The sequence below is a fragment of the Oratosquilla oratoria genome, chromosome 41 (genome assembly GCF_046742065.1).
Source record: "Oratosquilla oratoria isolate Oo_2021 chromosome 41, ASM4674206v1, whole genome shotgun sequence".
Classification (NCBI taxonomy): domain Eukaryota; kingdom Metazoa; phylum Arthropoda; class Malacostraca; order Stomatopoda; family Squillidae; genus Oratosquilla; species Oratosquilla oratoria.
The window spans coordinates 37,611,617-37,639,205 of NC_134817.1; the positions used below are offsets into that span (position 1 = coordinate 37,611,617).

Consider the following 27,589-nt stretch of genomic DNA (forward strand, 5'->3'; position numbering starts at 1 on the left):
TTGGTCAGGTCGATATGGGTAAGGTCATCCCCCCTCCTCACATTGTACTGTCTCCCCCCTTTCCCCCTATGGTTGCCACCTGATACTTACATTTAAACCCAACTCTGTATCTCTGTCATTTAGTCTGAAGATGTAATATACGAAAGTACTTACTGTCTACAAGTTTCCTTTCTCCTGTGGTTATTTTGCATATATATATATATATATATATATATATGTGTATATATATGTATATATATACATATATATATATATATATATATATATATATATATATATATATATATATATAAACAAATAAGTGATCATTCAGATGACATAATCAATGAAATACACTTTGTTCTTCTAAATCAAAAAATAGTGATGCATAACTTTTTAAATTTTCAGTCATGTTCCACTTTCATTTATTTCACTAATATGTTGATGTATAAATTTTCTATACAATATAAGAACAGGATTCTAGTAATACCTCCATAATTCTTGTATTCAGTAGCTATGGTAATATTGATACCAAAGTATCAATTGATCTATCACCAATATTTTCATCACAATTGTGTACATACGTTTAAAAACTTATAACCACTAATAAACTAACAAACTTTCTGATTCACAACAGATACCTCTGGTTATTTTTCATCTAGTTACATATAAAATAATGACCATCTTAAACATGGTTTTAAGCACAAAAATACTGATACTCAATTCAGTGCACATCAGTGTCCTATACTTTCATCAATATACCAAACAAATCTACAGAAACATAAATATACATTCATACCTTCCATATCAAGAAGCATTCATCTTCCCTATTGTGTGTCATAAAGCCCTCTTATTCATCTCCATAGCACCCCTACTACAAGAGATGGGCCAAACTAAACTCCACTAACCCCTTCTACACCTGACAGTACTTGTCCTATTACTATGGTTGCCTGCTACCAGTTATTTTTGAACATGTTCAAAGGTTGCAACTGTCAACAGTTATGGCAGAGTAAACACCATTTGCAGATGAAGTCTTTCTTAAGTGCACACCCTTTCACTTATCATATCTTTATTATCTAAAAAAAACTGTGATGCATGGAAGGGAGTGGGGGGGGGGGGGGGAGATAGTATGTGCGAATAATATTTTGATGCAGCCCAAAGGGATTTCTCCCTGTCTTTTCTTTTTCTGCATGAGGGGATGAGGGGATGGAGAGGGGAAGTCACCAATTAAATGAAGCAGCCTTGCTGTGGATGTGTTGTGTCTTGATGCATTGCTTCTGACCCAGAGCAGAGGGTGAGATGCAGGGATGACCTGTCATCGAGGAGGAGCCAAGAAAAGAGGGAGGGAGCGGTGTTGAATGGGAGTGGAGTATGTCGGGATGAAATGGGTGGGAATGGATTTATGCCTTTGACTTTGGCTACCTCCCTTGTATGGGGGAAAATCCCTTAGTATATGTATGTATGAAAAAGCCCCAATAAGTGAAACCTACATTTTGTAAAGGCTTTGTCCTCAAATAGGGTTTACTTTGCAAATTTCTAAACATCTCTGCAGCATTCCTTCAGTATGGAAAGAGTTTATAATGATGTGATCTTTCTCAAGATTCACTACAATAAACAAATATATACAATTACAAGGTAATAACTTCCCCCACAAAAAGGAAGAACATCTGGAGACCAGCTGGAAATCATAGTTGCCTTACAAAGACAAATTCATCATTAAAGCATGGTTCTATCTTAACAAAGTGCACTGGTGGCATAATTCCTTCAAACCAATGACCTGTATCTTAATTTTTTCTGGTCTGCCACACAACTTATTCAGCTAAGAATTGGTTCCTAGACTAAGGAAGTTAAAAGTAACTCAAACAGTCCTTGCAATTTGGCACAACATTAGATTTTGTTCTGGTGAAAGAGCAACCCTTGGAGTGAGCAGATTTGTATAAAAAAAAATCTTTCACACAGAAGTCACAGCTGTGGGAACATCGATTTTATATTGAACATACATGCAATTATCATATTCCTGTATGACATACTTTAACTTTTTAATCACAGCTTTAATATCCTCTTTTCGAACATCATGGTGAGTCATTAGTCTAACAGTGGTTTCTGAAACAGGAAGAACCATCACTACAATGTGTTCCCCTAGTTCGCTGGCCTCATTGTCTGTGACCTGGAAAAAAATATGAGGATCCATGAATACCTATAGCAATCGGGTTTGAGAGTCATATGGTAAGAATCACCTATACACAAGGGACAGGGTGCACTTGTCTCCCAGAGGATTTCGGCTCCTTGCTGAATCCCATGAGCGAGAAGTAGGCATCCTACAGGGTTTTTTCGGGTAGATTACGTGGGAGTAGGGGGGGAAGTATCGGAATATAGTTTAGGCAATAGAAGCAACTTAGAGAGGGACTGTGAAAAGAATCACTATAACAGGTGGCGGGAAGATAAACTTAAAGTTTACTATACAAATAGCAGGAGCATAATTAACAAAATTGATTTGCTGCAAGGTAAAGCATGCGTAGAAAATTTCGATATTATAGTTATTACTGAATCCTGGATCAACATGGCTGATAAACATTTCCTTCCGGAAATTGAAATAGAAGGATATAAGTTTTTTCATAAGTATAGGGTTGGCAGGAATGGGGGAGGTGTAGCACTTTTCGTTAAAAATACATTAAACTGTATTATCAACAATTCAATTAAGGAAGAGGACTGTACGGAATCTATTTGGGTAGAGATTATAGGCAAGAATAAGAAAGTTATTATTGGTGTCTTGTATAGACCTCCTAACCTCAGCATTGAGCAGACTGATCCCCTGATTCATGAAATTCACAGTGTCCCAGTACAAAAACGTTGTGATCATGGGAGATTTTAATTATAGAAAAATTGACTGGGAAACTTTAATAGGAGATCATGAAGCGAAGAAATTTCTAGATGTGGTGCAGGATAATTTCCTAAAACAAGTGATTACCGATTCTATGAGGGGACAACCCAGGGCGGTGGGCAGGGTGCAGGGATGACCCGTCATCCAGGAGGTGCTCAGATGAGAGGAAGGGTGGGAGGGGTGTGGAGGGTATTTAGGGATGAAATGGGTGGGAGTGTTTTTATGCCTTTCCCTTTTTGGCTACCTCCCTTGGAAGGGGGAAAAAGCCTTGGTATATGTATGTATGTATATGAGGGGACAAAATACACTGGACTTAATTTTAACAAATGATGAGCACCAAATTAGCAGTGTAATAGTGGGAGATAGTCTAGGCTCTAGCGATCATCAAGAAATAAGATTTAATGTTATTTGGGAAAAATTAAAAAGTATAAATAACGTTCAAGTACCAGACTTCAGGAAAGCAAACTTTGACAATATAAAAACCTATTTAAAATTGAATACGAAATGTCATGCGGATGTTTCGAACATTGTCGGTTCTCGTTGCGGGGCTGGGAGTCAGGTCTGGACTAATAGCCGGGTCACGCAGGGTAATATGCATACCTTAGGTCAGGTCATTTGGGGGTGAGGGTCCAACAGTCAGGTCAGCGATTTAGAAGAAATGTATAGCAATCTAACTGATCTAATTATTAATGCACAAAACACATTTATCCCCCTAAAGTCAATACGGAAAAATAGTAATACTCCCAAATGGATGACGGACAGATCGAAACATGAGATCGGAATGAAAAGAGGACTTTACGTAAAAATAAAAAAACGGGGAATCACACCTTAGATCAAGATATAACGAAATGGCAAAGCTGGTTAAAAGGAATACACATACAGTGAAATGTAATTATGAAATCAAGGTTGCCAGTCAAGCAAAATCCAACCCAAAGGGTTTCTTTCACCTCTATAGAACAAAAAATAAAGAAAGAATAGGACTAATTAAAAACGATGAAAATATCATGATAGAATCGGAGGAAAAAATGAGTGAAGAGTTTAACAATTATTTTCTATCGGTGTTTACTTATGAGAGGTTAGATAAAGTACCTGACTGCGATCCAATTTACAGAGGGGATGAAGAAAGTAGTCTATCTAATATCAGCATTAGTAAAGAAGAAGTAGTCAAGCAGATTAAAAGACTTAAAGCTACAAAATCTCTGGGTCCAGATGAAATTTTTCCAAGAATGCTTAAGGAGTGTAAATTTGAAATCTGCGACCAGTTAACTGAAATATTCAATAAATCGGTAGACACTGGTTTTGTGCCAACTGCTTGGAGGCAGGCAAATGTTGTTCCTGTTTTTAAGAAGGGAGATAGATCGTCTACATGCAACTACAGGCCAATCAGTTTGACATCAGTTATAGGAAAAATGCTTGAATCAATAATAGTAAATGGACTCGGAGAACACCTCGAAGGGCATAATTTAATTCGTGATTCACAGCATGGTTTCTCCAAGGGTAAGTCATGTGTGACTAATCTTCTATCCTTTTACACTAAAGTATATAAGGCGTCAGATAACAATGAAAATTATGATGTTATTTACCTTGACTTTAGCAAAGCGTTCGACAAGGTGCCACACCAGAGACTACTAAATAAAATCAAAGCCCATGGCATAGGAGGAAAAGTGTTATAATGGATTAGAGCTTGGATTAGTAACAGAAAACAGTGGGTCACCATAAATGGAATAAAATCTAGGTGGGGCAATGTTACTAGCGGGATCCCCCAGGGCTCGGTTTTGGGTCCCTTGTTCATTATGTACATAAATGACTTAGACGATGGGATAAATAGTGATGTTAGTAAGTTTGCGGATGACACTAAAATAGGACGCCTAATTAGGTCAGGAGATGATGCAGAGATTCTGCAGGAAGATCTTAATAAATTGTTAACATGGTCGGTGAAATGGCAAATGAACTTCAATATCTCTAAGTGTAGCGTGTTAAATATAGGGCTACACAACCCCAAAAATAGATACATCTTAGATAACATATTTTTAGAAAAATCTGAGTGTGAGAGGGACTTGGGAGTTCTGGTGAGTCCGGACCTTAAAACCAGGAAGCAGTGGATTAGCGCCAGAAATAAAGCTAACAGAGCATTAGGTTTCATTGCTAGGACGGTAACGAATAGAAGTGCAGAGATAATAATTAAACTCTATCTAGCGATAGTTAGACACATCCTTGACTATGCGGTACAGTTTTGGTCTCTGTCCTACAGAATGGACATAAATTCACTAGAATCAGTACAGAGAAGAATGACCAAAATGATACATGGACTCGGAAATTTGCCTTACAAAGAGAGGCTTAGGCACCTAAACTTACACTCTGGAAAGACGCAGAGTGCGGGGTGATCTAATAGAAGTGTTCAAGTGGATCAAAGGCTATAACAAGGGTGATGCAAACAAGGTCATCATAATAAAACAACAGGGTAGGACTTGCAGTAATAGGTATAAACTGGACAAATTTAGATTTAAAAAGGAATAAACTTAGTAACTATGTAGTAAGTGCTGAAACTATCAGTTGTTTTAAAAAATGATTAGACAACTTTATGGATGGGGACAACAGGTGGTGATGGATACGGAGCTGCCTAGTGTAGGCCTTATGGTCTCTTGCAGTCTCCTTTATTCTTATGTTCTTATGTAATTATTCTGCCTTTTACCAGACAGTTTTGTTCTCCATAGGGAAACCTCTTTTGTAGCCAAAGTTATAAATTTGGGCAAGAAAAGGCTATGCTTAAGGAACTGGTGAAGGTCATTGGTTAGTTCTTCATCTTAAAAATCAACTGGTGTCCATGAGCCCTACATCTACAAGACCCTTCATTAGAAGAGCTCACAGTTGCAAAAATTTATCAAACACATAAATTTCATATTACAAGGGTGTCCACTTTGACATAACCACCTTCCTTATAAGGAACAACCATTCCCTCTTATAAGGGGTAAGGATCTTTGGTACATACATATATACTTACCAGAGAAAGACGCTGACAAAGCTTTTTGGCATTGACACGGATGTTATCACAATTGAGAAGGATGATATTAGTTTGAACTGCTCTTAAGTCCACTGTGACTGCTGTGCTATGCTCGTCACACACACCTAGAATATCAAAACATTCTATGAACCACATGAATCATCCCCAACTGAAAGTTCTTTACCCAACCAAAGCATTATTATCTGGAGTCTAATGTTCATGAGCTCTAGCAGTAAAATCACTAATAACAAAAAGCAACTATTATGAATTAAAGAATAATGATATAACATCTGGCAAACTGAGTTATAGACCACTGTTTCACAAATATATGGATCACTGCACACATTAGTTGAACAACAAATTTATGACTAAAATAAGTAAATTAAAATAAATATATAAATAAATGAAATAAAATCAATCAATCAATCCTAACCACATGATACTAATCCCTATAACCTTGTACTAAATATGGTCAGACTTACACTGTGCAATGGCTCTTGCATGGGCATGGTCAAGGCTGAGTTTGGTGGCTGTGTGACTCAAAGCATACAAACCAGCTGCTGCAAGTATCCCAACTTGGTGAAGACCACCTCCAAGGACTTTGCGCATGCAACTGGCTCTGAGAAGCACAGGTATTTATATAATTGTTACATACATACATATACCAAAGGCTTTTTCCCCCTTCTAAGAGAGGTAGCCAAAAAACAAAGGCATAAAATTCACTCCCACCCATTCAATCCCTAACATACTCCACTCCCCTCCACCCTCTTCCCTCCCTCTTATCTTGGCACCTCCTTGACTATGCGGTACAGTTTTGGTCTCTGTCCTACAGAATGGACATAAATTCACTAGAATCAGTACAGAGAAGAATGACCAAAATGATACATGGACTCGGAAATTTGCCTTACAAAGAGAGGCTTAGGCACCTAAACTTACACTCTGGAAAGACGCAGAGTGCGGTGATCTAATAGAAGTGTTCAAGTGGATCAAAGGCTATAACAAGGGTGATGCAGTCAGAAGCAGTGTCACAAGACAAAGCACATCCACAGCAAGGCCGCAACCCCCCCTCTTCGTCCCATCATGTGGAGAAGGAGAAGATGGTGAGAAATCCCTTCTGGCTGTGTCAATTTATTTCTCACACATACTCTCTCACACCCCATCCCCATCATTACAATATCACAGCATCATCCATATACAACCATTCTCCATTCACCCCTATCTTCTGTCCTCTCCCATCCTTCTTTGACTGACATTCCCCTTTTTCCCAATGCCCCTTTTACCCCATCCATCCATCTCATCCTAGGTTGCCCCCTCATGTTCACTCCTTCCACCTCTGACTTCCACACCTCTTTTACTAGTCTTTTTTCACTCATTCTTTCCATCCCAATACTCTTTCATAAACCCTATCTCCCAACTCTCTTTCCAACCCTGTTCTCCTCACCTCCTCATTTCTCACTCTATCTAGCCTAGTAACCCCTATCATAATTCTCAGACACCTCATCTCAAACACATTCAAACTCCTCCTCTCTTATGTTCCATGTTTCTGCCCCATACAATGCTGTTGGTACAATCACTCCTTCATACAATCTCCTCTTAACATCCATTCCCAAATGTCTATTTCTCATTACACTTTTTAATTCCCCAAGGCATTTACTCGCTTCTCTCAATCTACATTCCACCCCAACCCCTCCCTTTCCTGCCACATTCGCACCCAAGTATCTAAAACTATCCACTTCCTTCAGTCTCTCTCCCTTAATACTCACTTCCAGTCTGCTGCCACTTTCTCCCCTTGTAGATTTCATCACCTTACTTTTACCCACATATATCTTCAACTTCCTTCTTTCGCACACCTTCCCAAATTCTGTCACTAACTTCCTCAATCCATCCTCGGATCCTGCTACAAGCACATTGTCATCCAGAAACAACAGCTGGCTTATCTCCTATTTTTCTCCATTTTCTTTAACCATCTTCAATCCCTGACCCACTACCCTTGCATTTACCTCTCACACCACTCCGTCCATGTATAAATTGAACAGCCAGAGCAACAGAACACATCCCTGACGAAGTCCCATTCACTCTCTCCATTTCTAATTCTAACACACACATGCTCTACTACTCTCATAAAAACTGCTCTTAACAGTTTTCCTCCTATCCCATATATCTGCAGTACCTCCCACAGTGCCTTCCTGTCTACCCTGTCATAAGCCTTCTCCAAATCCATAAAAGCCCAAAAAACATCCTTACCTTTTCCTATAGCTTTCTCACATATGTCTTACCACAAATATCTGATCTACACAACCCCTATCTGTCCTAAATCCACACTGTTCCTCACCAATTACTCCCTCTGTTCCTCTCCTAATCCTCTTAATCAAGACCCTCCCATAAGCCTTCCCAACTACACCTAACAAGCTGATCCCTCTGAAACTATTACACTCACACTTGTCCCCTTTTCCCTTGTAAAGTGGAACTATACAGGCACTCTTCCAGTCCTCCGGCACTCTACCTTCTCTTAGACAAATATTAAATAACCTCACCAGCCAGAACACCATCACTGTACCATCCAGACCAGGTGCCTCACCTGCTCTCATCATCTTAACAACTGTCTTCACTTCATCTTTCCATCTTTTTCTTCCATTTTCCTCATTCATTATGGTAATTTTCTCTCACTGCCTTCTCTTCCATTATCATCTCTCCATCTGCACCTTTTACCTTTTCTTCTCTACTTGATTCACCTCCTCTTCCTCTCTTAATTTCTTTCCAAAACATTTCTTATTACTTTCAAAATTTTCTGTCATACTCTTACCCCATTTCACATTTGCTCTCCTCTTTGCCTCCTTTATCTTATATTTTACTTCTCTTCTCTTCTCTTTGTACCCCTCATATGATTTTATTCTCCTGTTTTGTAACCAATCTGTGAAAGCTCACTTCTTCTCTTCTACAACCTTCTTTGCTTCCTCATCCCACCACTCACTACCCTTCCTTCTATTTCCTCCCATCCTCCTTGTTCTACACACCATCTTTGCACACCTTGTGACTCTCTCCTTGAACCATCCCCATTCCTCCTCCACTCCTAGTTCTACTCTATCCTTCACTCCCTCCCACTCCTCTCTCAGCTTCTTCTTGTACTCCTTTTCTTTCTCATTTAAGCAGTTCACTCTAAGCACCTCCCTACCTTCTGTCCTTTTTTCTCTTTCTCCATCTATCCTCCACTCTCAACTTACCTTCCACCAAAAAATGATCTGATATTCCCCCACTCTCTCCCCTTAGAACATGTACATCCTCAACTCTTCCTACTATACTCCTGGTTACCAATATATAGTCCATTAATGCTCTACCACCCTTCCATCCACCACCCTCTCCCTTGTGTATTTATTCTTGATTTTCTTCCTAAACACTGTATTTGCTATCATCAACACTCTAGGCACACCCCCACCAACTCTCCACATCAATTTTTTCCTGGAACTCCACACTTCCCAACCACTTCATCTATTGGTTCATTTCCTACCCTAGCATTAAGGTCTCCCTAATCCCTCTATGCATTCATTTAAATCTATCCAAAAAGCCTCCATTTCCTCTACACTATTCTCACTACCAGGCCCATATGCACTTACAAAAACCAACATCTCCTTTCCCAGTTTCACCTTCATCCACATTAACCTTGAGGAGACCTCCTTCCACTCCACTACACGCATGCCTATCAATTCACCTACTAATATAGCCACCCCTTCTCTCATTCATCCTCTCTTCACTCCTGAGAACCTCCCAACTACATGCCCAAACTCACACTTACCCCTCCCTCTCAACTTAGTTTCACTCAGTGCTAACACATCCATCTTTCTTCTCACAAACATACTACCTATCTCTTCCCTTTTACTCTCATCTGTACCACATCCACACACATTAAAAGATTCAAACCTTAGGGCACTGGTTGGAAAACTCCTAGACCCACTTATGCCTTTACTTTTTTTAGGAATGTCCTCTTTGGGGCTACAGGGAGAAGGATGCCTAGTCCTAATTCCTGTCCCATTTTTGTTGCCTCTTACAACTCAAGTGGGAAGACTTGGTGGCAGTATTCTTCCCCCCCCCCACCAGTCTTAAAATGTTCCATCTCCCAACCTATGGCATATTCTTTTTTTTATCATCCTTCAGGCTGTGATGTCTAATTTCACATTGTGATAAATTTTTCTGAGTTCATATCATACATATACCAACGTTTTTTCCCCCTTACAAGAGATGTAGGCAAAGTTCACCCTTGTAAGGGGGAAAAAGTTATATGTATGTAATACTGTCTAGGGTATTGGCTGTATGTTATTGTGGCAGAGTAGCATGCAGTTGATACTTTAAGGTCTATATGGGGCACCCCTATGGACCAGAGCCACACATCATTTTGTCTATGATAGAGGAAAACTCTGTTCATAGAGAAACGATGACACTTTTATACTATGACTGTCCCTCCGTTATGCTGTCCCCCAACCTCTTGTTACTGTCCTGTACCATTTCTCTGAATATTCATTTCCTTTTTTTGCCTACCCTGTGGTGGGGGAAGAGAATACTACCACCAAGTCTTTTCACTTGAGTCATAAGAGGCGACAAAAAACGGAACAGAGGATGGGATTAGGAGTCCTACTACCTGTAGCCCCAAAAGGGGCATTCCTAAAAAAAGTAAAGGCATAAGAGGGTCTGGGGGTTTTCTAACCAGTACCCTAAGGTTTGGGTCTTTTAATGTGTGTTAATGTGGTACAGATGAGAGTAAAAGGGAAGAGATAGGCAGTATGTTTGTGAGAAGAAAGATGGATGTGCTGACTTTGAGTGAAACTAAAATGAAAGGAAAGGGCAACTGTGAGTTTGGGAGTGTAGCTGGGAGGTACTCAGGAGTGAAGAGAGGACGAGGGAGAGAAGGGGTGGCTATACTAGTACATGAAGAGATAAGTAAGCGTGTAATGGAGTGGAAGGAGGTTTCTTCAAGGTTGATGTGGATGAAGGTGAAGCTGGGAAGGGAGATGTGGGTTTTTGTAATTGCGTATGGGCCTAGTAGTGAGAAGAGCGTAGAGGAAAGGGAGGCTTTTTGGGTATATATAAACGAGTGCATAGAGGGATTAGGGAGAAATGTCAATGTAGTTGTATTGGGAGACCTTAATGCTTGGGTAGGAAACAAACCAATAGACATAGTGATTGGGAAGTATGGAAGAATTGATGGTGATGTGTCTTGAAAGAGAGTTAATGATAGCAAATACAGTGTTTAGGAAGAAAGTCAAGAATAAGTACACATAGGAGAAGGTGGTGAATGGAATTGTGGCAGAAAGAGCATTAATGGACTATATAGTGGTGACCAGGAGTATGGTAGGAAGAGTTAAGGATGTACATGTTTTACGTGTTCTAAGGGGAGAGAGTGGGGAATATCAGACCATTTTCTGGAAGATAAATTGAGAGTGGAGAATAAGTAGAGAATGAGGAAAAGGGCAGAAGGTAGGGAGGTACTTAGAGTGAACTGCTTAAATGAGAAAGAAAAGGAGGAGTATAAGAAGAAGCTGAGAGAGGAGTGGGAGGTAGTGAAGGATAGAGTAGAAATAGGAGTGGAGGAGGAATGGGGATGGTTCAAGGAGGGAGTCATAAGGTATGCAAAGATGGTGTGTGGAACAAGAAGGATGGGAGGAAATAGAAGGAAGGGTGGTGAGTGGCAGGATGAGGAAGCATAGAAGGGTGTAGAAGAGATGAAACAGGCATTCATAGATTAGCTACAATTTAGGACGAGGGAATTGTATGAGAGGTACAAAGTAAAGAGAAGGGAAGTTAAGCATAAGATAAAGGAAGCAAAGAGGAGAGCAGATGTGAAATAGGGTAAGAGTATGACAGAAAATTTTGAAAGTAATAAAAAGATGTTTTGGAAAGAAATTAAAAGAGGAAGAGGAGGTGAATCAAGTAGAGAGGAGGTGGTAAAAGGTGCAGATGGAGAGATGATAATGGAAGAGAAGGCAGTGAGAGGAAGGTGGGCAGAGTATTTTAGGGAGTTGCTAAATGTGATGGATAGGAAGGGAAAGGTAGTTGCAGTGGGAAACGCTAAGAAAATGAGAGTGATGAGTGAGGAAAAGGGAGGAGAAATAGGGAAAGATGAAGTGAAAGCAGCTGTTAAGATGATGAAAGCAGGCAAGGCACCTGGTCTGGATGGATGCCATGCAGAATGTCTGAAGAAAGGAGGTACAGTTATGGCTGGTGAGGTTATTTAATGTTTGTCTAAGAGAGGGTAGAGTGCCAGAGGACTGGAGGAGTGCCTGTATAGTTTTGCTTTACAAGGGAAAGGGGGACAAGTGTGAGTGTAGTAGTTTTAGACGGATTAGCTTGTTGAGTGTAATTGGGGAGGCTTATGGGAGGGTCTTGATTGAGAGGATTAGGAGAGGAACAGAGGGAGTATTTGGTGAGGAACAGTGTGGTTTTAGGACAGATAGGGGTTGTGTAGATCAGATTTTTGTGGTAAGACATATGTGAGAAAGCTATAGGAAAAGGTAGGATGTTTTTTGTTTTTTTATGGATCTGGAAAAGGCTTACGACAGGGTAGACAGGAAGGCACTGTGGGAGGTACTGCAGATATATGGGATAGGAGGAAAGCTGTTAAGAGCAGTCAAGAGTTTGTACAAGAGTAGTAGTGCTTGTGTTAGGATTAGAAATGGAGAGAGTGAATGGTTTGAGGTAAAGGTGGGACTTTGTCAGGGATGTGTTATATTGCTCTGGCTGTTCAATCTATACATGGATGGGGTGGTGAGAGAGATGAATGCAAGGGTAGTGGGTCAGGGATTTTAGATGGTTAAAGGAAATGAAGAAAAGTGGGAAATAAGCCAGTTGTTGTTTGCTGACAACACTGTGCTTGTAGCAGGATCAGAGGAGGGATTGAGGAAGTTAGTGACAGAGTTTGAGAAAGAGTGTGAAAGGAAGTTGAAGACAAATGTGGGCAAAAGATGATGAGATGTACAAGGGGAGAGAGTGACAGCAGGCTGGAAGTGAGCATTAAGGGTGAAAGACTGGAGGAAGTGGCAGGAAAGGGAGGAGTGGGGGTGGAGGTAGAATGTAGATTGAGAGAAGCGAGTAAATGCCTTGATGGATTAAAAAGTGTACCGTATTTTTCGGACTATAGCCCACACTGTTATATGACCCGCACCCCCTTACACCTTAGTGAAAATCCACACAAGACCCACACCGCTGTAAGACCCGCAGTCATATGACGTGCGCGGCAGTGTAGATCCGACGATGTATACTACCCATGCATGGGTGGCCACAGGCACAGCTCACGGCGGTTGTTGTTACGGCCGGCCGTTGACGTGGTGATCAAAGTAATTTCAAAGCTGAGGCTTTTTCTAAATTTTCTGTTTCATCAATGCTTCTGTGATTTATAAAAAAAGATATATGTTTTCCGATATTGGCAGGTTTCTTGGTGATATCTTGCTTTTCAGGATTCATCACACGTCAAAGCCCGACACGTACGTACACAACCTTACAATTTGGTTTCTGAAGCTGCCACTAGATGTAGTGGTAGCTTCGATGAAAGAGGGGTGATCTCGAAAGTGTGCAACTGATCTTACGATGCCTTTGGGATGGGTCGAAGACGCGGCATTGCGATTCATGATCATGATACCAGCATTCCTCCAGTCCTATTTATTTCTGATTGTGATGAAGATGAAGAATAACCATCAAATTAAATTTCAATATATTACAAAGAACCTTGATAAATTTGTGTAAATAATGCCATAAAACCCTGTCTGATTGTTTACCGGTAATTAATCAATCAATTGGTTTATAAATGCCATACAAAGACTGGTAATTAATTATTAAACCAAACAATTTCCAATGGTTAGTTTTCAATAGAATAGAACAATAATAGAGCACATTACTGAACTGTTATGAACAGAGTCAATGGAGCACATCGTTATTAGAAAAAAAAAACACAGTCAGTGATCACAGACGACAGAGTCAATGTTTATGAAGGCGTATCATCGCTCACGAAGCCATCGAATTCCTCATCCTCTGTATCGTCATGGAAGAGGTTGTGGTATAAATCGGCCAATTTTGATGCAGTGACCTCATCCGTTTCCATTTCGATTTCGGATTCGTGCGATTCCTTTTCCGAGTCGTAGCATGCATCGAACATTGCAGGATGGCACGTTTCTGATTTACGGAAACTGTTCTGAATAGTCGATTCTTTAATTTTCTTCCATGCTTGAACGACCCACATGTAATGCACAAATTTAGCATTAAGGAATCAGGTACAGTTTGTAATTTGTAATTGCGAAAATGGCCGCCCGCTTGTTTTTGTTTGATCGCGACACACGATGTTGGTGTTGGTACCAGTCAGTGTTGTATTGTATGTTCATGCTGTTTAGTTAGGCCTGTTTTATTTGTGATAATGCCTTTATTAATAACAAGAGCATGTAAAGCGGGTAAGATACTGACAAATTCTACCTTCTCTTTGTCGTTTGTCTCGATCGTGCGCGCTGTATTATGACATTAATCAACTTTCATACGACAAACCCGGTCGGTCCCCCCGCAAATCCCCGATCCGAGAGGGCACCCAGCTAAACTAATCGTTCATTTTTTTTTTTTGACTGTGTAAGAGGGCAATTTCTAACCAGAATCCACAGATGACCCGCACCTTTATATCACCCGCACCCCCGAATTTTGGCCCCTCTCTGAGTCAAAAAGCCGCGGGTCATACACCGAAAAATACGGTAATGAGAAATAGACATCTGGGAATGGATGCTAAGAGGAGGTTATATGTAGGAGTGATTGTGCCAAGAGCACTGTACGGGGCAGAAACATGGAACATAAGAAAGAGTTTGAATTTGTTTGAGATGAAATGTCTGAGAAGTATGATAGGGGTTACTAGGCTAGATAGAGTGAGAAATGAGGAGGTGAGGAGGAGAACAGGGGTGGTAAGGGAGTTGAGAAATAGGATTGATGAAAGAGTATTAGGATGGTTTGGACACATGGAAAGAATGAGTGAAGAAAGATTAGTAAAAGAGGTGTGGAAGGAGTGAATATGAGGGGGCGTCCTAGGATGAGATGGATAGATGGGGTGAAAGGGGCATTACAAAAGAGAGGAATGTATGTGGAGGAAGGACGGGAGAGGACAGAAGATAGGGGTGAATGGAGAGGGGTTGTGTATGGATGATGCTGTGATGCATGAGGGGGAGTGGGTGGGGGATGGGGGTGAGGAAGTATGTAAGAGAAAAAATTTGACGCAGACTGAAGGGATTTCTCCCCGTCTTCTCCTTTTCTGCATGAGGGGACGGAGGGGGGGGGGGCACCGACTTTATGAAGCGGCCTTGCTGTGGATGTGCTGTGTCTTGTGGTGCTGCTTCTGACCCAGGGCAGTGGACAGGATGCAGGAATGACCTGTCATCCAGGAGGTACCAAGATAAGAGGGAGGGAGGAGGGTGGACGGGAGTGAAGTGTGTGGGGAATGGGATGGATGGGAGTGGTTTCTGTGCCTTTTTCTTTTTGGCTACCACCCATGTAAGGGAGAAAAAGCCTTTGGTATATGTATGTATATGTGTATAAGATCAGAAAAAAAATTATCACAATTTGAAATTTGACATCAATCTGAAGGATGATAAAAAAATTAATATAAATTCCTCCATAAAGTACTGAAACTGGGAGAAAACTTTGCCAATTTCTTTTGTTCCTCACCCCTTCTATTTTTTGACCTCATAAATACATTACCTCTGTTTGTTTTGTTTTTTCCTATCTCTAAACCAAAAAATTAATGTTGGCTACTTGCTTGTGATGGTCCTGCAAGATGGATGGCACAGAGAAATATCTCCCCGCTGCCCATTTTTAAAACCCAACTCCCTCACCTCCATCTGGAGGTGCAGCCCCAAGAAGCTGACACTCAGCCAGTCTGAATCCCTCTAAATTTCAACTGTATTTCTTCTACCTTTTCACATGAGGAGAGCTGAAAACTAGCAACAGTTCCCTTCCACCTTCTACTTTCAGCCAGTGACAAAAACAGCTCCATACTAATGCAAAAAACACAGCAGTCCAAAGCTTCTTCTCAGAAAGATCTATAGGAGGAATTGGGAATTGCTGATAGCCATTGTAGGGCTGTGGGTTTCCAGTCCGTTAAACTCAAAGCAACAATTATCATTCCTCTAGCATTCATGACAGGATTACCTTATATTCCTACTGTTATATATTCATATCTTTTTCTTCTGTCTTACCTAAGCTAATGATCATCTTCCTGTCTTCAAACATGTCTACAACTACACATACTTTTTTATTGACATTATCAATGAACATCTGTTTGTACCACTGGTTGCACTGTGACTCATCTTGTTAAACACCTACAACACTATCCTGAGTAACTAGCCATGGTCACTCATGTCTCAGAGATCCCTTCATGATGATACATTATTGTCTGCATTGCATGATTTCATTTAGTCATGTGCATACCATTCAAACACATGAGGGATGAAATACTATATGACTCATTTGTGTTATCCTAGCATTGTTTTCAGGATATGATGACCCTAATTATGTTGTATCTCTGTTACTGTTGTATATGTTAAGGATACCTAAAAAAAATATATATATATATATAAAAGTACCTGGCAATGAAGTCTTTGGAGCCTACAATGACTGACCCTGCAGGAGCTCCAAGACCTTTGTTGAGGCAGAAGGAGACAGAATCACAGTGCTGAACCAGGCGTATAGGTGGCATCCCAAGAGCTACTGAGGCATTCATCAGTCGTGCTCCATCCATGTGGAGAAGCAAGTTGAACTCTCGACAAAGCATGCCAAGCTGTGAAGTAGTACAGTACACAAAACATTTCATTCTCATATGCAATAATCTTCACCTATTAGGTTCAAGCTATTCAGTATGATAACATAACATGAAAATATAGTTTTGGCTAATACCATGAGATTGTATGTAGATGACAGGGAATTCAGGACAAAATGGGCTATCAAATTAACAAGGCCCTGTTTTGTCCTCAGTCTACCTCTTCAGTTAAATAAAGTTATCATTTATAAACCAAAACAAAATATACTGTATGTCATGAGATTCAAGATGTTTCTCTGCCTGCAGGAGGGATCCCTCAGCTGAATAAAACTGCCAGATAGGAGTATAAACTTAGTGTGTAAAGATACATATACCAATGGCTTTTCCCCCCTTTGGGCATTTTTGAGAAAGTGAAATATGATGTTCATGATAGTTTGTGGGTAGAATTAACCCAAACAAATGGACAAAAAATTAATGTAAATGTAATATATAAGCCAAAGACTATCATTAGCAGACAACAAAATGTTGTTTCAAGAACTGTCTAGTTTCTGCAAACCAGGACTTATTGATAATGGATGATTTCAATTTTACTGACAGTGATTGGAGGACCCTTTTATTTCAATTCAGTTTAACAGTTTATTCAACAAAATATTACACATTATATTTGTATGTTGAAGATGCACATATATACATACATATAAATATTAATTTGTTGAAAAGGAGAGAGCAGAAGCAATATCCTATTAAATGCTCTCCCTTAATAGTTTATAAATAAATATTTAAGTACAATATTTTTCACAAAAAAGTAAATTTTATCACAAGATATTAATAGTAATAGTAATTGTATCCAGTAGGAGCAGCCAATATTTACAATTTATATAGATACAAGATATAGATATGAGATGTAGAAAGTTGAAGATAAATGTGGGTAAAAGTAAGGTGATGAGATATACAAGGGGTGAAAGTGGCAGCAGGCTGGAAGTGAGCATTAAGGGAGAGCAACTGGAGGAAGTGGATAGTTTTAGATACTTGGATGCAAATGTGGCAGGAAAGGGTGGAATGGAGGTGGAGGTAGAATGTAGATTGAGAGAAGCGAGTAAATGCCCTGGTGGATTAAAAAGTGTCATGAGGAATGGACATTTGGGAATGGATGCTAAGAGGAGATTGTATGAATGAGTGATTGTGCCAACAGCACTGTATGGGACAGAAACATGGAACATAAGAGAGGAGGAGTTTGAATGTGTTTGAGATGAGGTGTCTGAGAAGTATGATGGGGGTTACTAGGCTGGATAGAGTGAGAAATGAGGAGGTGAGGAGGAGAATGGAGGTGGTAAGGGAGTTGGGAGATAGAGTGGATAAAAGAGTATTGGGATGGTTTAGACACATGGAAAGAATGAGTGAAGAAAGACTAGTAAAAGAGGTATGGAAGGCAGATGTGAAGGGAGTGAACATGAAGGGGCGACCTAGGATGAGATGAATGGATGGGGTAAAAGGGGCTTTGGGGAAGAGGGGAATGTCTGTTGAGGAAGGACGGGAGAGGACTGAAGACGGGTGAATGGGAAATGGTTGTATATGGATGATGTTGTAATGCAAGAGATGGAATGGGTGGAGGGATGTGTGAGAAAAATTTGAAGCAGCTCAAAGGGATTTCTCCCCATCTTCTCCTTTTCTGCATGAGGGGACAGGGAGGGGGGTCACCGATTTAATGAAGTGGCCTTGCTGTGGATGTGCTGTGTCTTGCGACACTACTTCTGACCCAGGGCAGTGGACAAGATACAGGGATGACCCGTCATCCAGGAGGTGCCAAGATAAGAGGGAGGCTATAGGGTGGAGGGGAGTAGAGTGTATTGGGGATGGAATGGGTGGGAATGGTTTTTATGCCTTTGTTTTTTGGCTACCTCCTTTGTATGGGGGAAAAAGCCTTTGGTATAGGGTGGGAGGGGTGTGGAGTGTATTTAGGGATGGAATGGGTGGGAATGGTTTTTATGCCTTTGTTTTTTGGCTACCTCCTTTGTATGGGGGAAAAAGCCTTTGGTATATGTATGTAAGATGTAGATATACAATTTGGGTAAACAGTGTTCACAAGAAGCTATACATGTATAAAGGCATACATGCATTTACAATTTATATAGATATAAGGTGTAGATATACAATTTGGGTAAACAGTGTTCACAAGAGGCTACATACATACATATACACACTTATATACATACACACATGGCCAAATAGGTAGTCGCTTGATAGATATTCTCAGTGACAATTACTTAGTTAAGCATGCAAAAGAGCCCAAAAGACATGGGAATTTACTTGATCTATTGATCACTAGCCGCGAAAGCATGATATCTGATGTAGAAGTTGGTGAAATTATTGCAAGTAGGGATCACAACTTAGATTCAAACTGCTAAAAAAATTTAGAATACCCAATTTCAGTAAAGCTAAGTTCATAGGACTAAATCAGGAGCTTCAGCTTACAGATTGGGAAGCAAAATTAAGCGAAATACCTGTAGATCAGATGTGAGAAATATTTCAAAATACGCTAAGATGATTCATACTTGCATCCCATTTAAGGACAGAATGCCCCCCAAATCTGGCTCACCCAAAATGGCTTGACAAAGAAACTGAAAAAAGTATTGCTAAAAAGAGACAGGTTTAAAAGAAATACAAGTGCTCGGGTGCACCTAATGACTATCAAAGTTATGTAATAATAGAGATTTAAAAAAGACAATAAAAATGAATATCGCTGATAAATCCAAAGAGAACCCCAAAGAATTTTATAGTTACATTAAAGATAAAAAGGTTATTAGGAATCACACTGGCCCACTATTATCTGCTGACGCTCAACTTAAATATTCAAGTGAAGGAATGTGTGATATCTAACAATTATTCTAGTTCAGTATTCGTAAACAAAACACTTCAAAGTGAATTCCAAACTGAAACCTGTGAAAAGTCAAGGGTGAACTTAATACTGTAAATATAACAAAAGAAAAAATTAAAAGGTGTATAGAAAAAATCAAAGTTAATAAAATACCAGGGCCAGATGGTTGGCATCCAAGAATCTTATAGGAAATGAAAAATGAGATTGTTGTTCCATTAGAAATTATTTTCAAGAAATCCATCATATCTGGAGATGTCCCAAGAGAATGGAAGCTAGCTAACATTATTCTCATATTCAAAAATGGTGACGAAAAGAAACCAAATAACTAAAGGTCTATAAGCTTGGCTTCAATTGTAGGAAAAATGATGAAAACTATCATCAGAGACACTATCGAACATCATTTAGAATGTAACCATTTGATAAATGATAGCCCGCATGGATTCAGACAGAAACGTTCTTGTGTGACTTACTCGAATTCTACAACACAGTCATCTTGAATTATGACAAAAGAAACAATATACATTTAATACACCTAGACTTTGCAAAAACTTTTGATACTGTCCCCCACAAAAGACTACTTACTAAATTAGCTTGACACAGAACAAGTGTTAGCCTATTAAGTTGGACTAGTAATTGTCTGAACGATCGAAAACAGAGAGTTGTTCTAAATGGCAAAACTTTTAGATGGAAAAATGTTTCAAGCAGAGTTCTTCAGGGTTCTGCTCTTGGGTCACTACTATTCATAGTATATATAAATGATATAGGCCACAGACTGAAATCTATTGTCTCCAAATTTGCTAATGACACAAAACTGTGCAGAATGGTAAATGATTACTTAAACCAATTAGATATTCAAGGATATTTAGATAAACTACAGCAATGGTCTGAAAAATGGCTCATGAAATTTAACACAAGTAAATGCAAGGTTATGCACACAGGTAAAAATAACAGTAAGTACGATTACAAGTTATTTGGAAGTTCATTAACAAAAGTGGATAGTGAAAAGGATCTTGGCATAATTATCAGTTATGATTTCAAATCATCTCAGCAGTGTATTTCATCCTCTGAAAAAGCAAATAAGATTCTAAGACTGATTGTGCAATCTTTTGCCTTCAAAAGTCCATCCCTCATTAACAAGCTATATAAATCGTTAGTTCATCCATGTTTGGAATATGCTGTTTCCATATGGTCACCAAATCTCATTAAAGACATTAACAGAATGGAAAAAGTACAATGGCAAGCCACAAAACTGATTCCAAATATAAAAAAAAAATCATACATAATAGACTAAAACATGAATCTCTTTTCCTTAAAAAAGCAGACTCAGAGGTGGCTTGATACAGGTCTTAAAGATTCTAAAGGGAATTGACATCAAAAGTGACAACATTTTCACAGTGAATGAGAATCTGACAAGAAATAATGGTCTCAAACTGTCAGGAAATAGATTTAATTTGGAAGCGAGTAGAAACAACTTCACCAACCATATTGTTAATGAATGGAATAAACTTCCTGTATCTGTCAATTTATTACCATTTACTATTTACTGGTTTGTTTATTATTTAACTTTACCTATGCTTATTTATCAATTTATCTTTTTTTTTTTTTTTTTTTTTTTTTTTTACTTATTTATTTATTTATTTATTTATTTATTTATTTATTTTTTGCATTCGACCTAGTTACAAACCAAAAGGTCTCCTGTCGGCATGCTCCTCCTTTGTAATCCTTTGTAATTACTTGTGGCGAAGGTTGAGGGGATAGCAGTTTGAATCCTGCTACCAGTGAAGTTGAACCAAGGGCATGGTTCATTAAATTCCATGCTACAAAGTCCTCTGTAAGGGACACTGTCCTAGTCTTGTGCTGGGGTGGAGTTTGTGACGTTAACCACTTAAGTACAACTCAAATTCTTGCATGCAGCATAAGCTGCCATATGTAATTTGCATCACACTACTTGCAATGTAAAATATGAAGTCACTGCTGTATTAATCATTCTCTTTTACTCTGAGTAATAATAAACACAAAATGTGATCAAACTAGTTCACAGAATCTAGAGGTAACTCATGCACAACTACAACTACAAAAAATATAATCAAGACACCAACGCCAGCATCCTTATGTACCCACTCACATCTCATGATGCCTATGTAGGCATCATTGTACCGAAGTAGTTAAACCATATCATCATCATCACAAGGCAGGTAGCCAAAGTCAAAGGCATAAATCCACTCCCACCCATTTCATCCTCACTTACTCCACTCCCATTCACCACCCCTCCCTCCCTCTTTTCTTAGCTCCTCCTGGATGACTGGTCATCCCTGCATCTCGACCACTGCCCTGGGTCAGAGGCAAGTATGTAAAGTATGTAAAGATGAAATGGTGTAAAAATGATAGCTGGCCAACCCAACCCAATGAATTCCACAATTATAACTAATTGACTGACATTGTACATCAAGGAGCATGTATAACAAATTGTTATTGTGGATATTACAGTTAATTTTTTTGTCAATGACTTTTCTTCTTGTTCAACCATTTTGCTGAATTTCATGATTAGTCATTCATTCTAGCTACTGCCTGGAAATTTAATCTATTTTAAGAAAAACCCCTCTGCAGCAAAACTATCTTTATCCTAGCTTGATCCCCTTTTGATGCATTTTATAGTTTTAGTAATTTGTTTTAGTTGTCAGGCAATTATATTAGCTGAAGAAATCCCCTCCACAGCAAAGGAATCAAATATACAGGGGGTCACCGCAATTCAACAGGGATGGGGCGGTCTATCATTGGTCGAACCTGGGTTCTGTCAAATCATGATGCAGTTTTTCCCATAGGAATACATTGGAATTAGAGGGGATAGGGATTGACCTCCAGCCCAGACCCCCCCAAAATATCACTATGACCTCTAAACAACACTAACTTAGACTAAATCAGTAATATTAAAGGCTTCATTTTTATCTAATTTTGTTTATTAAACACATTAAGCTGCTGTACAGTACATTTTTGGTGGTGGATGTTGTGGCCTGCACGTCCTCCCACAGTGACAAAGCACGCTCCTGCACGAGCCCCATGCTGATCGGCATCTTGTGTTGTGTCCTGTCCTCTATCCACTTGATGAACATGTCCTCCATCGTGTCGAGACGGGAGTCCCTTGAGCCACAGAGAACAAGGGAAGTCATGGAGGATGCTGATGCAGCGGCCTGGCAGTACTTGTCCCTGTTCTTCCAAATCGTTGATACTGTTGATCTTGGGACACCCATTTCCGCTGCAATGGCAGAATGAGCCATACCTGCCTCACACTTTCTTATAAGCTCAAGCTTATCTTTGAAAGGCAGGAAAGTGTGTTTCTTAGGGGTGGGGCCGGAGGTGGATTTGCACGGCATGGTGGTGGAACAGCGGAGCGTGGCTTGCCTCGACGATGGCTGGGGCGAGAGTGAGACAGAGTGGCGCATCGGGAGTGGCGGCAAATTGGACCGGGTGCGTGGCACGCAAAATTTGAATGTCAAATTGTCGAGTCTGGCTGTCGAACCTTGAGGATTGGGTATAAATTAGCTACTGTCGAATTTGCGATAATTCGAATTGCGAATGGTCGAATTGCGGTGACCCCCTGTACAGATATACATCATGATGATTTGGTTTAACATTGTGAAACTCCCCCCTATCTGGAAGCTAGGATGGTGCCCCTTACACAGGACTTTGTAGTGTGGAAGTCAATGAACCATGCCCTTGGTTCAACTCACTGGTGGCAGGGTTTGAACCACCATCACCTGGACCTCCATTGCAAGTAGCAATGCTCTACCCTGCTTGGCCAGTGAGCATCCAATGATTCACACCAAAATATACATACATACCAAAAAGGACTTTTCCTTCTCATAAGTAAAGTTACTACCATATATACTCATCTATGGGTCGAAATCGTAAGGAATTTTTTTTAGGCCAAAACCTAGGGGTCGACCTATACTCAAGTAATAATCTTGTTACGTTGAAATCCAGACATGACAAGAAAGGCTAGGAAGAACTCTTACCTTTTCTTTAGGTTCAGAAATCAAAATATTTACCAACTAGTTACTACCAGTAAACAATGGGGACATAAAATACACGGTGCGTACCAAAACATGTGAAATTCCTTCTACTGTAGATACGGTAACCCCATACTGTGGTTTTACCTGTTTGTTAAAATTCTTAGCACAGGCGAGCTTATTATATCATGTATACTATTATAGTACCCATAGTTGATTAAAAAATAATAAAATGCTATGATATTCTCAAATTTAGGTATTTTTTCAGTTTTGACCATGGGTGCAATATAGCAATAGAAAATCAATGATTAATTTTGTAAATTAAAATGTATCAATGTAATATGCAATTTTGTGGGCGGAAGTGAAAATAAAAAAATACCTTGCTACAAGCAAATATGCTAATGAACAAAGTCGGTAGCATAGGATCGGGAGCCATCTTGTCTGTCAATTGACGGCCTCGGTACTTCCGACAGTACCTCGCCAGGTACATTTTCTTGAAGGAATGTTATGGAGCAGAGATACATGCATTCCTTCAAGCTGCAAGAACTTTGTATACCCCGCAAGCTGAGAGAGTGGTTGGAAAGCCCACCAACATCTCTCACGACGACAACAAAGAGGACGAGCCGGATGACATTTAATTTGCAGGTAACGATTTATTAAACACAGGTTAGGTTAGGTTAGTTTAGGTTAGACAAATTTATCATCCTTTCATTTCTTTGACGTTGGCATCTATCATAACAAACATGGCGTACCATTCATCCGACACGACTTCGTTACTTATGAAATCCGTTTTAGCACCTTTTTTGTTTTTTATTTCTGCTCACAAAATTGCATATTACGTTGATACATTATAATTTACAAAATTAATAATTAATTTTTATTGCTATATTGCGCCCATGGTCAAAACTAAAAATTTACCCAATTTTAGCTTTCTATATGGTATATATTATTCACCCTGTGGTGGGGGAAAAGAATAGTGTCTTCAAGTATTTCCACTTGGATCGTAAGAGGCGAGAAGAAAGGGACGAGGAGTGGGACTAGGTATCCTTCTCCATGTAGCCCCACAGGGGACATTCCTAAACGAAAAAGTAAAGGCATAAGATGGTCTGGGAGTTTTCCGACCAGCACCCTAAGGTTTGGGTCTTTTAATGTACATGGATGTGGTACAGATGAGAGTAAAAGGGAAGAGATAGGTAGTATGTTTGTGAGAAGAAAGATGGATGTGTTGGCTTTGAGTGAAACTAAGTTCAAAGGGAAGGGTGAGTGTAAGTTTGGGAGTGTAAGTGGGAGGTTATCAGGAGTGAAGAGAGGGCGAAGGAGAGAAGGGGTGGCTATTCTAGTAAGTGAAGAGATAGGTAAACGTGTAGTGGAGTGGAAGGAGGTTTCCTCAAGGATAATGTGGACGAAGATCAAACTGGGAAAGGAGATGTGGGTCTTTGTAAGTGCATATGGGCCTGGCAATGAGAAGAGTGTAGAAGAAAGGGAGGACTTTTGGATAGATTTAAATGAGTGCATAGAGGATTTAGGAAGAAATGTCAATGTAATAGTACTGGGAGACTTTAATGCTAGGGTAGGAAATGGTCCAATTGATGGAGTGGTTGGGAAATGTGGAGTTCCAGGAAAGAATCGTAGTGGAGAGTTGATGGTGGAAATGTGTCTAGAAAGAGAGTTCATGATAGCAATTACAGTGTTTCGGAAGAAAGTCAAGCATAAGTACATGTGAGAGAGGGTGGTGGATGGAAGGGTGGTAGATAGAGCGTTGATGGTTTATGTAGTGGTAAATAGGATTATGATAGGAAGAGTTAACGATGTACATGTGCTAAGGGGAGAGGGTGGGGGAATATCAGATAATTTTTTGGTGGAAGGTAAGTTGAGAGTGGAGGATAGATGGAGAAAGAGGAAAGAGACAAAAGGTAGGGAGGTGCTTAGAGTGAACTCTTTAAATGAAAAGGAGGAGTACAAGAAGGTGAAGGAGGAATGGGAGGGAGTGAAGGATAGAGTGGAGCTAGGTGTGGAGGAGGAATGGGGATGGTTCAAGGAGGGAGTCACAAAGTGTGCAAGGATGGTCTGTGGAACAAGAAGGACAGGAGGAAATAGAAGGAAGGGTAGTGAATGGTGGGATGAGGAAACAAAGAAGGTTGTAGAAGAGAAGAAGCGAGCTTTCACAGATTGGTTACAAAATAGGACGAGGGAGTCATATGAGAGGTACAAAGAAAAGAAAAGAGAAGTAAAGCACAAGGTAAAGGAGGCAAAGAGGAGAGCAGATGTGAAGTGGAGTTAGAGTATGACAGAAAATTTTGAAAGTAATAAAATGATGTTTTGGAAAGAAATTAAGAGAGAAAGAGGAGGCGAATCAAGTAGAGAAGAAAAGGTAAAAGGTGCAGATGGAGAGATGATAATGGAAGAGAAGGCAGTAAGGGGAAGATGGGCAGAATATTTTGGGGAGTTGCTAAATGTGAAGGAGGATAGGGAGGGAAAGATAGTTGCAGTGGGAAATGCTAAGAAAATGATCGTGATGAGTGAGGAAAATGGAGGAGAAATAAGGAAGGGTGAAGTGAAGGCAGTTAAGATGATGAAAGCAGGTAAGGCACCTGGTCTGGATGGATGCCATGCAGAATGTCTAAAAAAGGGAGGTACAGTGATGGTGGACTGGCTGGTGAGGTTATTTAATGTTTGCTGGAGAGAGGGTAGAGTGCCGGAGGACTGGAGGAGTGCCTGTATAGTTCCACTTTACAAGGGAAAAGGGGACAAGTGTGAATGTAGTAGTTTCAGAGGGATTAGCTTGTTAAGTGTAGTTGGGAAGGCTTATGGGAAGATCTTGATTGAGAGGATTAGGAGAGGAACAGAGGGAGTAATTGGTGAGGAACAGTGTGGATTTAGGATGGGTAGAGGATGTGTAGATCAGATCTTTGTGATAAGACAGATATGTGAGAAAGCTATAGGAAAGGGGAAGGATGTTTTTTGGGCTTTTATGGATCTGGAAAAGCCTTATGATAGGGTAGACAGAAAGGCACTGTGGTAGGTTATGCAGATATATGGGATAGGAGGAAAGCTTCTGGGAGCTGTCAAGAGTTTTTATGAGAGTAGTAGAGCTTGTGTTAGGATTAGAAATGGAGAGAATGAGTGGTTCCAGGTAAAGGTGGGACTTCGTCAAGGATGCGTTCTGTCGCCCTGGCTGTTCAACTTATACATGAATGGGGTAGTGCGAGAGGTAAATGCAAGGGTAGTGGGTCAGGGATTGGAGATGGTTAAAGAAAATGGAGAAAAGTGGGAGGTGAGCCAGCTGTTGTTTGCTAACGACACTGCGCTTGTGGCAGGATCAGAGGAGGGATTGAGGAAGTTGGTGACAGAGTTTGAGAGAGTATGTGATAGAAGAAAGCTAAAGATAAATGTGGGTAAAAGTAAGGTGATGAGATGTACAAGGGGTGAAAGTGGCAGTAGACTGGAAGTGAGCATTAAGGGAGAACGACTGGAGGAAGTGGATAGTTTTAGATACTTGGGTGCAAATGTGGCAGGAAAAGGTGGAGTGAAGGTGGAGGTAGAATGTAGATTGAGAGAAGTGAGTAAATGCCTTGGTGGATTGAAGAGTGTAATGAGGAATAGACATTTGGGAATGGATGCTAAGAGGAGACTGTATGAAGGAGTGATTGTGCCAACAGCACTGTACGGGGCAGAAACATGGAACATAAGAGAGAATGAGAAAAGGAATTTGAATGTGTTTGGGATGAGGTGTCTGAGAAGTATGATGGGGGTTACTAGGCTGGATAGAGTGAGAAATGAGGTGAGGAGGAGAACAAGGGTAGAAAGGGAGTTGGGAGATAGGGTTGATGAAAGAGTATTAGGATGGTTTGGACACATGGAAAGAATGAGTGAAGAAAGACTAGTAAAAGAGGTATGGAAGGCAGATGTGGAGGGAGTGAACATGAGGGGACGTCCTAGGATGAGGTGGATGGATGGGGTGAAGGGGGCTTTGGGGAAGAGGGGAATGTCTGTTGAGGAAGGACTGGAGAGGACAGAAGACAGGAGTGAATGGAGAATGGTTGTATATGGATGATGTTGTGATGCATGAGGTGGAATGGGC

The 27,589-nt window shown here is 40.1% G+C and overlaps 1 protein-coding gene across 2 annotated transcripts in view; it reads right to left on the reverse strand.

Moving 5' to 3' along the window:
• Positions 1 to 242: 242 nt before the first annotated feature.
• The window catches only part of LOC143021229 (uncharacterized), a 50,787-nt gene continuing 23,440 nt past the window's right edge, over positions 243 to 27,589 (reverse strand). For both annotated transcript variants that reach the window (XM_076178597.1, XM_076178598.1), the window contains exons 8-11: positions 16,454 to 16,647; positions 6,344 to 6,480; positions 5,862 to 5,986; positions 243 to 2,146 (exon numbers count right to left, since the gene is read on the reverse strand). In XM_076178597.1, coding sequence (XP_076034712.1) covers positions 1,931 to 2,146; positions 5,862 to 5,986; positions 6,344 to 6,480; positions 16,454 to 16,647 — 672 coding nt within the window. In that variant the 3' untranslated portion in view covers positions 243 to 1,930. The remainder of the gene's footprint in view (positions 2,147 to 5,861; positions 5,987 to 6,343; positions 6,481 to 16,453; positions 16,648 to 27,589) is intronic.